Below are 13,341 nucleotides of genomic sequence, written 5' to 3'. Positions count from 1 at the left end.
ATGCGTAACTATGGGACAAAACAGACACGTGCGTAACTATGGGACAAAACAGACACGTGCGTAACTATGGGACAAAACAGACACGTGCGTAACTATGGGACAAAACAGACACATGCGTAACTATGGGACAAAACAGACACGTGCGTAACTATGGGACAAAACAGACACGTGCGTAACTATGGGACAAAACAGACACGTGCGTAACTATGGGACAAAACAGACACATGCGTAACTATGGGACAAAACAGACACGTGCGTAACTATGGGACAAAACAGACACATGCGTAACTATGGGACAAAACAGACACATGCGTAACTATGGGACAAAACAGACACGTGCGTAACTATGGGACAAAACAGACACGTGCGTAACTATGGGACAAAACAGACACGTGCGTAACTATGGGACAAAACAGACACGTGCGTAACTATGGGACAAAACAGACACGTGCGTAACTATGGGACAAAACAGACACGTGCGTAACTATGGGACAAAACAGACAGGGTTGGCTTAGATTGTTGACAACATGTAAACTACATTTTGTCGATATTTACTGAAAACATAAATAAATGTGCACAATGTCTCTCAAATACATCGTTACAGTTGTTGGTTAGCTAACTAGCGAATTTTAGCCATATTAGCATTGTAATGAAATCAGTCCAAACACCTAAAAAATACATGGTATCAAGAACAAGATGAAACTAGCTGAAACGAGTCACTTTATTGTCATTGTTGGTAGCTATCTGGCCATCCACAATCACAACAACACATAGACCTCTGTCCCATTGAAGTGTGCACATTGTTTTGGTGATGTTGTCAGCTAGCCCACGTATAGGCAAGATGGTGTTTGGGTATGATTTTATGCCCTGTGTGTGTGTGACTGAGTCCTTTCTGTGTGTTCCAGGCACTGTGTGTCAGGCGTGGGCTTTGGTAGTGGTGTGAGTCTGGGCCAGGGAGGAGCAGGAGGAGGGGCAGCAGAGGTGGGTGACAATGATCTGTCTCCTGAGGCCTGCTACGAGTGTAAGATCAACGGTTACCCCAAGAAGGGGCGCAAACGCCGCGACACCAACTCAACGCTGGAGCAACCGCTGGACAATGCACAGGTAATGTCTGTCTGTCTTGGTCTGGTGGCCCATAGAATGGTCATGCTATCATGTCTTGCCTGCTCTTCACTGAATCCGTAGTACATATTAACTGTGTGGTCCTGTGTTGTGTCATCGGGATCCAGAGTGTTGAGTGTTGTCAGTGTTTACATAATCCTCCTGTACTACATGGTCCTGTGTCCTCAGCATCAGGAGACAGTGAGCCTGGAGAGTGTTACACATCATATATCTGCCTGTATAATACTGTATATCTATATGTAACCTGTCCTGTGTCCTCAGCATCAGGAGACAGTGAGCCTGGAAAGTGTGGACATCGAGGACACCCTGCTGTTCAACCTGAACATGTCCGGCCTGTCCAGCCGAGACCACATCCTGGAGTTCACCCCGGCCCTGTCCACGCTCAACAACCACGTGCGCTACTCCATCGACTACGGCAACGAGCTGGGCTACTTCAAGATCAGCCAGAGGGAGGGGCTTAGCTACCTGCACCTGTCCAAGAGGAAGTCCCTCCCCCCTGGAGCCTACTTCCTGCAGATCAGTAGCATGGCCGTGTACAGGAAGAAGGAGCTGGCAGCGCTGGAGGACAGCAACGATAAAGACTACCTCACAGGCCAGCTGGGAGACACACTCACCATGAGGGTGCAGATAGTCCTGCATTAACCTACACTACAGGACTGACTGGGATGGCTGGGCTGGGCTGGGTGGGGAGTGTCTGCCTGTAAACACTGGTCTAGGAACAGATTAATTTACCCTTGATCCATATCTCAACCATTAGGATGGGGAGAGAAGATCTGACTCTGGGTCAATGGTTATGGGCAACTTCTACCTACTCTGAGAGAGAGAGCTTGGGACAAGCTCAACGCCAAAGAGACTAATGGGTGGGTGGGGGGAGGGGGGATTGCGTTGTTTGATTCCCAAAGATGATTCTACATATCATAGATACAACCTTTAGTGCTACAATGTAGGCCTAACCCACTGGTAACAGTATGGCTGTCTGTCTGAAGAAAGGCTTAGAGAATGAGAATGACATGGAGGGAAGACGTGACAATGACACAACAATAACCACTCTAAACTGCTCTGTGCAGGAAGCTCTGGTTTGAATGTTTTTTTATTTTTCATGAAAAAGGTTTATATGAAATTATATGATATGTGGAATCTGCCACTCTTTTGTGGGACATGTAAGGCAAATGCCATATCCACCCGTAGCCCCTACCCCCAAGACCATGAGGGTAGTTAGGGAGTATGGGGTAGGGGCTAGCGGTGGATTTGTGACTGAGTAGCAGAGTGCAACAGTCACTGATGCTGAGTGTTCACAGCTTGGCAGACGTGGAAGTGAAACGCAGCGTTCAGATTCTCCACCCTTCTCCCTGAAGTGTGCACTTGCTCACTCCCCCTTCATGGTTCACAAAGCATTGGCTGCTAAGGAGAGTTTCCACCATATTAAATAAACCAGTCCATTCCTTTCACATCCCTGAGGGGAGAAGGGTAGGGAATCGAACCGTAGCTAAAGTCTTTAGCTAGAAGGACCCCTCTTCCTCATAACTATGCTTCTTCATCTTCCCCACTGACTAGATTTCAGCATTACACATATTTACTGGTGCTAGTAACAAAACCACATAGACTTATGAATGCACTGTCATACTCAACACACAGTAGCTGTCTGTCTACTGTCCTTTTAATAAGATGTCAGACATCTTCTTTTCAACCAAAACCAAAGTAACAGCCTGTCTGCTCTCTATACCACATGTAAATGAAGTGTGTTTATACTGTAATCAATGCCATGTTTAGAATGTTAATCTATGAAGCCTTTTGTAAACTAGAGAACACCCCTGAGAGGAGGGGGTGTAATGGTGCTTATAATGGCCTACTACTTCCTTTGATAAACTGTATACACACACACATTGCAAACACACAACACAAATACACACACACACGCCCTCAAACACACTCAAAACACACACCGTTCTGATGATGCCAAACCTGTGCCTTCATGATTATGCACTGAGGTCGACGCGGCCACACACTTTTCGCTAGTACAATCAGTGCTCCGTAGCGAAATCAATCAGACCAGCCGTAGACACATCCGTCTGTCGCTCTGTCACATCAGTGAGGGTTTAGTTGTAAAGTCACAATAAAAACATTTTTTTGTTTAAAAGGTTTCGTTGTTGTCCCTGTCTCCCAACTTCACTTCCTCTTTTTGTGGATTATGCTATTTATGGGATGTATTTTAACCACTTTAAGGGCCAATTTCCCAGACACAGATTAAGCCTAATCCTGGACTAAAAAGCACTTTTAATGCACATTCTTTGACCATGATTGTTAGTGTATGCTTAATTACATTTGTCATTTAGCAGATGCACTTATCCAGAGTGACTTACAGGAGCAATTACCTTGCTCTAGGATACAGACATGGTTTAATACATTTTTTCACCTAGTCCACTCAGAGATTTGAACCATTGACCTTTCGTTTACTGGCCCAATGCTCTTAACCGCTAGGCTACCTGCTGCCCTAAGAGTCTACCTTTCCTTGGTTCCTTGCTTTCATTACTGACAGCTGAAAGGACTGGTGAAATCTCCTCTCCACAATGCTTCCTGCTTCTACCTAGCATCATCTCGGCCTAATGAAAGGATGAGGGACGGAAGCTATTGTAATTCCAGAGATGGTATACAACAAAGACGATTGAATCACAGCCACCATATCCAGTTCAACAACCCAATGACTGCATCTAGAAGGCAAGGGTCGCGTTCCCCTTCTCAGACATTGCATGCGTCAACCAATGGTTGCGTGCCACGTCACCGACAGTGCTATCGACTGACAGATTGCTATAACATGTGGTTAGCTGATACATAAAATACCTATCCAGGCGTTGTAAGATCTGGCATGCATCTGCAAGGTAGTCAGCATGGAACTCCACCTATTTCTCAGTGAAACTCCTCCCTGGTGTGGTTCACATTAGCCTTTTGATTCTACATCTAACGGTACAGTAGAATATTTTGGTTGCCGACATGCTGCCCAAATATGAGCCTGTGTGAAGGGTTTAGGCCCTAGACAGTTCAAGAGGGAGTTTCCCTATGAAAATAAATGGTTTAACAGCCCCACTTAGTGGTCATTCAGGGTACAGACTAACATAGAATTTTATCCAAAGCCGATTTACATAAGGGGGCATAGCCAACATTTTCATATAGGTTTCCCCAGTTGGAATTGAACCTGCAACACTGGCATTGCTAGAACCATGCTCTTGCGAACTGAGCAACACAGACAAGAAAATCAGTGATGTTTCATTGCCATTAATGGCAAAGGGATAATAACAATCTTTATTAAAGAATGTAATTATTATATAACATGTAACAGAACAAAACAAATGGTTTACAATGTGGATGTATCAGTTGCTGCCTGTGGAGCCAAATCCTCCAGCCCCACGCTCAGTCTCATCCAGAGTCTGAAACACAGAAGGAAGACACGGTTAATACTACAACACTGGAGCAAAGGGTATTTTAGTGACTTTCTATGCGAATGAGCCCAGTTCTTAAGGCCGGTTTCCCAAACACAGATTTGGGAACTACGCCCGATCAGAGTTCAGAAAAACAGCCCTAAGGGCTCAAGGCTCATTCTCACAGAAATAAGATGCACTTAAAATCGACATTTCAGTCTCAAGTTTAAATGAAATGAGACTGCTTGACAAGGTGTGTCCATTTAAGGTTTGTGTGAAATGGATCATAAAGCTGTGATCAGCAATTCACTACTAGGTCTGAGCATGTATGGTCATATTAAATCTATAGAGAAGTGTGAAGTACCTTTAGCTCCTGTAGGTCTGGGTAGCAGATCCTCTCGCACACCAGCTGAGCCACACGGTCCCCTTTTTTCACTGGGACACAGAAAGAAACACCACCATCACTCTACAGGTCACCCAGTTTCCCAACACCATCACTACAATGTTTCACTGGAAAACAGATCTCAATGTGAAATGCATTTGGATTGAGCAATCAGTAAAACAAGTTTTTATTTCAGTTTCTGATGAGGCATTTAAGTTATATTTTTCAAAGAGCAATGGGTATATAATTAACTTTATAAAAATAAAAAAATAAATAAATGGATGTACCAATTGCAGATGGTCCCTTTAATCATGGATAAAGTGCTTTCAATGCTTTGAGTTTGGAAAGGTGGCATGTGAATATGTGAATGATTAATGATTCTTTTTAAAGCTCACCTTCAAAGGTTTCCTTGCTGAAGTTGAACAGCACCACCCCCACATTACCTCTATAGTCCTCATCCACTACTCCAGCTGGGGGGAGACAGACACTCCAGTTAGCCTAGCTGTCATGAATGTACCCTGTCAGTTCTATGTTCCAGACTCGGGTTAGAACAGCCAAAGAGTGACTTGGGTTCATGAAATCTCCATCAGAACTTTGGTTACCACTTTCCTGCCATTTTTATAACCCATCTCCACGGAAAAATGTTATATTAATATCTGAAGGTCAAAAAATAAACTCACCCCCAACATCGATGAAGTGTTTTGCAGCCAGCCCAGACCGTGGTGCTGTGAGAAAAAGAGAAACACATAAAATATGACTGAACTACTTAATTTTTTATGCTGGGGAAATGTTAAGGTGAGATGAGAAAGAGGGGTTGAACGAGACTAATCTGAGTCTGAAAGCAGTCTCCATTGACCGTGTTGGAGTATCAAATATGTGATGCATTGTGGGTAAATTGTGACTGACTGATCTACCAATAACAATGAGTAGTTATTTTGTTGCAAGGTGATTTGTCAGTAGGCAGTCAGTCGCCTGCACTTTCAGTTGTAATGAAGGGGTTCGATTAATCTTGCCCGGATGCCTGTGTAGGCATGTATTGCACCAGCTGAAAGTTGATCGCATTAGATTTGGAACTGGGCTGTCTCCCAGGCGTCCCACTGTCTGAATGCAATGTTTGCTCAAAACAAAAGTGACATAATTAAGCATGTAGTAATTAGTAGGATTCTGTGTTGCCATGCAAGTGATTGTTTTCTGCCTTCCCAATGAAAAGTAGTTAGAAAATTCAAACATTTATTTTATGTAACTCCCTCACTGTCAAGTCAAACAATACCCAGAGAGACCTACCCCCACGTACCCCTAAACCAGGGTGCAATTAAAAATGATCTTTAAAACACTTAAGTTTGTGTCCTGGTACCCTACTCACCCACTCTGCCATAGCAGCCTGAAGGAACAGCTATCTGGATGTCAGTCTTCACGATAGCCTTGTCCATAGGACCAATACTGTAGTCATACGCACTGTTAGAAAAAACATCAACAGGTGGCTTACAGTCACTAACTTACAACTAACTTACCTAACATCACATCTAACTCCCCTCCCATCCAATCGTTAGTAGGAGGAGCAGGCTAGCACTAACTTCAGCCAACCTTTCTCCTGTTAAAGTTGGTCATATAAACATGAAGCAAGACTAGGCTACCTAGTAAGGTAGCTTGATATGAAGACAACATTATGCATGGTCGTTTGCTAACTAGAGTTTTACTTTTGATTGACAGCAGAAAAATAAACAGCCACATGCAGGATACACTCACTGCAACGTTTTGAATTCAAGTATCTTGCTTATGTGAATAGCAAACTAGCTAAGTAAATACAAGCCAGTAAAATGTATAACGTTCAAACCACTTCCAGTGACCCTGTACCGGACTCTGACCCACCTGAACAGGTCGTAGCCTGCAGCTTTAGCAGAGCCCCGGGTAGGAGCAGTGGCATGTTCGGACAACTTGGAGAACTTCAGCACCGATATCACATTCTCTGCCACCGCATGTGGCTTTGTCCTCTTCAGTGGAGAAACTTCTGCGGTGTCTATCACTTCTGAGCAAGGCATGTTTACAAAGTTTGTGGTAAGAAAGTTGAGTTACTTCCAAAATAATAAGATGGCTATGGTTAGTTTACTAAAGTTAGTTAACTAGTTAAAATATGGCGAGTTGTTGCTACTTCTCTGACAGGAATCTTATTAGGAAGCACACATTCCCGCCAATTTCAATTGAATCTGCCTCGCCGTCGTTGAAAAAAAGAAATAAAAAACTCGCGAGAGTTCTGACAACCTGACCAGCTGTGAGCTGAATGACTGGAAAACTTTAGCTTGCTAAGCCTTCTTTGAATGATACATCTTGATTTCGGTAAAACTCTCGACTACAAATATGACAACAGTACAATTACCGGTACCTACACATTTATTGACTACACATCATGTTAATACAAACGTTGATAATACAACAACCAGTTAGCATAGCAAAGTAGCTAGCTAGCTGCTAGTGATTGCAAACATGAGCTATTATAGAAAAGCAATGTAGCTAGCCAACTAGCTACCTGCTTTCTCGCATCCTTTTCTCCTGGCCAGAGTGGGAGAATGCAGATAAAATGTTCTGTGTGAGAGTACTGAAGACTGGGCAGCGATAATCGAAGAACAACACCGCCAGTAGAGCCTCTGCTTTGCAACGAAGTGCTCCATCTTGTTAAAGATACAGTCCTCCCCGGCTGCGGCATCAGCGCCTTCAGAAAGTATTCATACCCCTTGACTTATTCCACATGTTGTTGTGTTACAGCCCGAATTCGAAATGTATTCAATATTTTTTTCCTCTCACCCACAATATCCCATAACTACAAAGTGAAAATGTTTTTATACATTTTTGCTAATGTATTGAGAATTAAATACAGACATAGGGTGAGTATTGGTTAAGTGGGACATTTAAGCTTTGTAATGAATATCTTTAAATGTGTACAATAACATAACCAACAATCAATGCCATTGTGTTAGTCATTTTAATTCTGAACTGGAATAAACTGATTGGTCACATCACACAGGTGTATAACAGAACACACACAGGCTCAGTTTGATAGTGCAACCCTAAGTAACAGTACAGATGAAAAATGATCAGGCCTACTGTACAAATTATTGTTGAAAAAAAGGTATAGGTTGGAACTGTTGCTGTTAACATACAATAAATATATTTTATTCTAAACTGGATTAAACACACAGTCCTAATGAGAGGTGTGTGACTGGTTGAAGTTTTCAATAAGCATGTCTATTCTGGGGGAAATGTTTGATGGTGCAACCCTGAGGTCATGCTCAGCATTGAGTCTGTTTCTGTACTTGTTTTTTAAGTGTGCCAGGGTTGAGAACACTGACTCGCATAGGTATGTGGTGCCAAACTAGCTTAGAACATATACTGCTTTCTCAGTCTAGACAGGAGACTGCTTCCTGCTGTAGATGAGCAACCAAGAACTGTGAGTGTTTGCCTAAAAAAGCATCTTCAATTAGTTTATTCCAGAATAAAAATTATTAGTATTTTACCAGCAACAGTTCCAACCTAAACTTGTTTAACAATATTTATAGAGTAATATGTACAGTATAGTAGGCCTGATAATGTTTAATCTTCACCTGTACTGTTACTTAGGGTTGCACTATCAGTAGCTAGCTAGCTTGCTTTGGCTAATGTTAGCTATTAGCTGTGTAACGCTATAAGGCCAGGGGATTGTTTGAAAGAGAAACTCACATCTACTACTATGAGATAGTACTCACTTATTTCTGCTTATCATCCATCACCTGTTATAAAATGACAACAATGTCGTGCAAGCAGACTTACTTTTCCACTGTCGAAGCACTGTTTCCTGACGCATTCTTCCCTGTTCTGGGTTTACCGTCATGCTGGGTGTTTGGTCAAGACCTGTCGTTTTAATTTGTTCGTTTTGAGATACTCATTACTAAGCACTTCCCTGCACAAAACACATTTTGGGTGCTCCTCGTTATTTATTAAAGTTTGTATTAAACCAAGCTAGAGAAACGCATCGCTGTAAATGCGTTTTATGACGATTGAGTTCGTCAGAATTTGTGGCTAGTTTGGGTCCATTTGATGATGGCGAGTGGGAATGACATGTTGACAGGCTGTCAGGTTAGGAAGGCTAAGAGTTTCAAAACACTTGTAATTATAATTTTCACTTGCTTTGTGAAATGTCATTTTTTGTACACATGATTCTTTCACACGTCCAGTATGTGTTTACAGGTGATTTGAACGCCTGTTATGGGCATTTTTACACGCGTTCATTACACCTGTCCAGAGGGCATTTACAGGTGATTAGAACGTTTGAATATTGTACTTTCAGACGCATGAAATTGTGCCACGGCTTTGGAACGAACGGAGCCAGGCCAAGAGAATGCTCGGCGGAAATGGAGTCCATAGAGAAAGCAAGAACAAGATGGGTGGCAGGAGTATTATCATAAGGAGACGTATACTTGGAAACCGGAGGAGGAATGGAGGGAAGAAGGGAGATGGTTTGTTAAAGAAGAATGGTAGAAAGTGTAAGCAGATGGAGATGGAGAAATGGAAGTGAATGAGGGTGAAGTTATGGAGAGACCGAGGTATTCTCCCAGGATCAGGAACAACACAAGTTTGTGACAGTGTTGCCAACTTCTCAGTAAGGAAAGTAGCTATTGGCTGTACTTTTTTAAATTAAATGTTTTTTTATTTTTATATACTGTATTATTCTGCATTATTTTCTATATTTCTGCATTTGAGAATAATGTAACCAACCTATTGTCTTCTAATGTAATGTGTCTGACTGTCTTGATGGACACAAATTATGAGGAAAAATAAGAGTAACTCAACATTTTATTCCTTCTTCATAATACATTAATTAAAATATTACAGTTAAATATGATAAGGACTGAGTCTTATAAAAGACAATGGTTAAAACACAGAAATAAATCAAGCATTTCTATATTGAAAATATACAGCACATACGTTGATTTACATTTTCCTGTTCTGTTTAATAGATTTTCATCACGGTGTGTGTGTGTGTGTGCATTAAGGTAGTAAATGATCCCTTCATTATTTCCCTATTCATTCAACTAGTAGCTACTTGTGTGGAATATACACATCTATACAAAGTATTATACAGTATTCTATACAGTATCAAACTAATCTTAATTTTTTTTATCAAGTTATCAACGCCGCTAGTAGCATTTGAATATCATTTAAAAAAACTGTTATTTGTATATTGATCACTTTTTGCATAGGTAATTTGTTTGCTATAATGTTCATTTCCTAGAACACCATAATATTTGTGCATACTAGCCTACATACACAGTGTACAAAACATTAAGGACACCTTCCTGAGTTGCCCGTAGAACAGCATCAATTAGCATTCCACAGGAATGCTGGCCCATGTCGACTCCAATGCTTTCCACAGGTGTGTCAAGTTGGCTGGATGTCCTTTGGGTGGTGGACCATTCTTGATACAGACGGGAAACTGTTGAGTGTGAAAAACTCAGCAGCGTTACAGTTCTTGACACAAACCGGTGCGCCTGACACCTAATACCATACCCCGTTCAAAGGCACTTAAATCCTATGTCTTGCCCATTCACCCTTTGAATGGCACACACACACACAATCCATGTCTCAATTGTCACAAGGCTTAAAAATCCTTCTTTAACCTGTCTCCTCCCGTTCATCTATACTGATTGAAGTGGATTTAACAAGGGACATCAATAAGGGATCATAGCTTTCACCTGGTCAGTCTGTCATGGAAAGAGCAGGTGTTCTTAATGTTTTGTGTACTCAGTGTACATCATCTGTTGTTCCCCCAAAAGAAGAAGAGGAGTTATACATACAGGCTAGCAGCAATGACCCGGGCCCAAGCCTTTTTACCCTTTCTCAAATATTTCACCCTTATTTAAGGTCATCAAATTCAGCCACATCACCAACAATACCTCACTGTCTAGGGATGTCTATCTGAAAGCAGCAGTGGTGGGATTTGAACCTGGGCCGCCATGTGTTGGCATGTATGTATTACAAGACGAAGGCACTAACCCATGCTGGCCTCAGGGTTGAGGACTATGGAAGAGCCTGTATGTATGAACTACAGGTTCTGGTCTTGACTCAATCTCTTGCTCTTACACCAATCTCATAATATAGAATAATATCATTTATGCCATTTATCAGAGACTTTTATCTAAAGCAACTTACTGTTAAATGTTTTAAGTATGAATGGTCCCGAAAATCAAACCCACTATCCTGGCATCGCAAGCACCATGCTCTACCAACTGCTACAGAGGACCACTATGTGGGTAGTGGACAAGTGTACATTTAAGGAAAAAGTATACCGTATTGAGATGCGTAGCCAGCAGGGGGCTCCAACTAGCCTGGGACCAGTCTGTTATCTAACATCCCAGTCCCACTCTGTGTCAAATACCAAAGATTTACCAGATGTATTGGGTCACCAATTTACGCCATCCCTCCAAGTTTGGTCTCTGTAGGTCGAACTATAGCTCTCTTAAACTTGGAATAATAATAATAATATGTCAGAATAATAATATCCTTAACAATAACACTAACTGTAAGTTGCTCTGGATAAGAACATCTGTTACATGACTAATATATATAATAATAAGAGTTTTCCGGCCCGATTCAGGGCTTGGACCCATAATTATGCACCACATGTACAATTCCAACGGGGTGTAGCATAGGCACTGGCAGTGTAACTGACCCATCCCAGGCAGTGTCTTGTCCTTGTGCCCATATATCCCTGAGTCCATATGTCTGTGTTGCATCGTCACTATTTGGTCATGCTAGAAAAGACGGAAGAGCATCACTTTCTAACCTTTAACCTTTCCCATAACCTTATCCCTAACCATCACCTTTTCATTTAAACTGATAGCAACTAACTCCTGGATATTGATGAACGTGCCTTGGTTGTCCCTTGTGGCATGGCCATTTAGTGACTGCTGAGAGGGTTGGTCTATGAGTAGAAGGTGAGGACGCTCTTGTGGTTGCCTCTGATCAACATGGTGGGAGGGAGGTTCTTGGTGAGGATGTCCAACCAGGCCATGTAGAGGTGGTCAGAGACTGAGCCTAGACGGGCGATGGGCATACTCCTGCAAAGTGGGAAGTACAGTATTAAACCTAAGTTATCTAAACAGTTGGCTATTAGCAGCAGGGTCACCACTATATGGTCGTGGGTGTCTCAGGGAGATTTCACACAGGCGTCTAATACACAGTTGAAACAGGACAGATATAAGCACCAACCAAATGATTATTATTGTTATATACCTCAGTTAGCTTCATGACGCATTGGACTGTCAGTGGGTTAACTGCCTTGTTCAGGGGCAGAACGACAGATTTGTACCTTGTCAGCTCAGGGATTTGAACTTGCAACCTTTCGGTTACTAGTCCAACGCTCTAAACACTAGGCTACGCTGCCACCCCATAATTAGGGCCTAGAGTTTTTCCTGAACACATGGTGACCTGACCAGGAAATTCTCTTGTACTTACACTATGATGAGGTTGGCAGCTCGGGAGTTCTCCTGCAGTAGTTCATTCAGCCTGACCTGGAGGTTGGTCTGGAGGGGAGAGGACACAAAGAGGTGGCGGGTCACATGGTTGGTATGACAACCCCTTCAGTGAAAACACAGCTGTCTACTTCTGTTGCTACTGCATCATGGGACTGTTGGATTCTATTGTCCAGATGAATACATTACATTCTACTACAAAGAAGATAGAGTTGAGCACAGTGCTTGACTTGGACTGAAAAAGGTTCCGGTACTCATTTAGGGTGCAGGGACTGTTTGTATTTAGGTGCAGGAGCTCCACAATACTTTTGAGCTCATATTCTATAAGAACATTTGAGGTGCTGGTACTCAGCCCCGGTGAGCTGCCCAAGTCAAGCACTGGTTGAGCATGTTCATTCATGTTGTACTGCAATGAGCACAGTATGTGGTTGTTAATCAGTAGAAGTTATTGGTCTCTGTGGTGAGCACTGGTCTGTCTCTACAAGTCTCTATGGTGAGCAGTCACTGGTCTGTCTCTAGACTCCACCTTTTCCTCGAAGGTGTCCAGCTCGGCGTCAGAGATCTTCCAGGGGTTGTCTTTCCTCAGAGCCTCGGCCAGAGTGGTGCTCTTTGACCCCTCGTGAAGACGGAACGGCTCGATCATGTCCTCAAACATCTTCCAGCTGGGGGACAAACACAGACGGGAGTTAGCTGGATTAATCAGGTATTAATCACTGATCCTATGACTTCAGATATCAGGAATATTATATTTTACTTGTGCATGTTATCATTCATCTTGGCACCCAGAATGAAATCGACTACCCTGACACCAGAGATGGAGCAGTTTGAAGCTGGGGATGATTAGTCATGATGTATTCATTCATCTGAGTTGTCTTTTCTTGTGTAAATACTGAATGAGACAAAGTTGTGCGTCTGTTTTATA

At 42.4% G+C, this 13,341-nt stretch overlaps 3 protein-coding genes and 1 long non-coding RNA gene across 7 annotated transcripts in view; 2 read left to right on the top strand and 2 right to left on the bottom strand.

The window, feature by feature from the left end:
* The window catches only part of LOC139575786 (fibrillin-1-like), a 12,111-nt gene extending 8,852 nt beyond the window's left edge, over window positions 1-3,259 (top strand). The window contains exons 4-5 of the mRNA XM_071401083.1: window positions 906-1,104; window positions 1,384-3,259. Of these exons, the coding sequence (XP_071257184.1) occupies window positions 906-1,104; window positions 1,384-1,764 (580 nt within the window). The 3' untranslated portion in view covers window positions 1,765-3,259. The remainder of the gene's footprint in view (window positions 1-905; window positions 1,105-1,383) is intronic.
* A 1,117-nt stretch (window positions 3,260-4,376) lies between these two features.
* dut (deoxyuridine triphosphatase) lies at window positions 4,377-8,994 on the bottom strand. Of its 2 annotated transcripts, XM_071401086.1 has the most exons (8): window positions 8,719-8,967; window positions 7,442-7,624; window positions 6,787-6,943; window positions 6,281-6,372; window positions 5,598-5,642; window positions 5,313-5,387; window positions 4,900-4,970; window positions 4,377-4,544 (listed from the first exon to the last, which is right to left on the bottom strand). In XM_071401086.1, exons 1-8 carry the CDS (start codon window positions 8,777-8,779, stop codon window positions 4,488-4,490), a joined length of 741 nt encoding a protein of 246 aa, XP_071257187.1. In that variant the 5' UTR covers window positions 8,780-8,967; the 3' UTR covers window positions 4,377-4,487. The 2 variants fall into 2 exon arrangements, with proteins under 2 accessions (XP_071257187.1, XP_071257188.1); XM_071401087.1 differs by lacking the exon at window positions 7,442-7,624 and having other exon boundaries at window positions 8,719-8,994.
* Window positions 7,503-9,859, top strand: LOC139575789 (uncharacterized). 3 transcript variants are annotated; one of them, XR_011675012.1, is made up of 2 exons: window positions 7,503-7,633; window positions 9,236-9,859. It is a non-coding gene; the product is annotated as an uncharacterized lncRNA (long non-coding RNA). The 3 variants fall into 3 exon arrangements; XR_011675010.1 differs by having other exon boundaries at window positions 7,624-7,796; XR_011675011.1 differs by lacking the exon at window positions 7,503-7,633 and adding an exon at window positions 7,803-8,359.
* slc12a1 (solute carrier family 12 member 1) overlaps window positions 9,724-13,341 on the bottom strand; it is a 43,960-nt gene continuing 40,342 nt past the window's right edge. The window contains exons 24-26 of the mRNA XM_071401082.1: window positions 12,946-13,081; window positions 12,403-12,470; window positions 9,724-12,005 (exon numbers count right to left, since the gene is read on the bottom strand). Coding sequence (XP_071257183.1) covers window positions 11,870-12,005; window positions 12,403-12,470; window positions 12,946-13,081 — 340 coding nt within the window. The 3' untranslated portion in view covers window positions 9,724-11,869. The remainder of the gene's footprint in view (window positions 12,006-12,402; window positions 12,471-12,945; window positions 13,082-13,341) is intronic.

The sequence above is a fragment of the Salvelinus alpinus genome, chromosome 5, assembly GCF_045679555.1.
Source record: "Salvelinus alpinus chromosome 5, SLU_Salpinus.1, whole genome shotgun sequence".
Classification (NCBI taxonomy): Eukaryota; Metazoa; Chordata; class Actinopteri; order Salmoniformes; family Salmonidae; genus Salvelinus; species Salvelinus alpinus.
The sequence above is the reverse complement of the archived record's forward strand: the minus strand, read 5'-3'. Positions and strand labels throughout refer to the sequence as shown.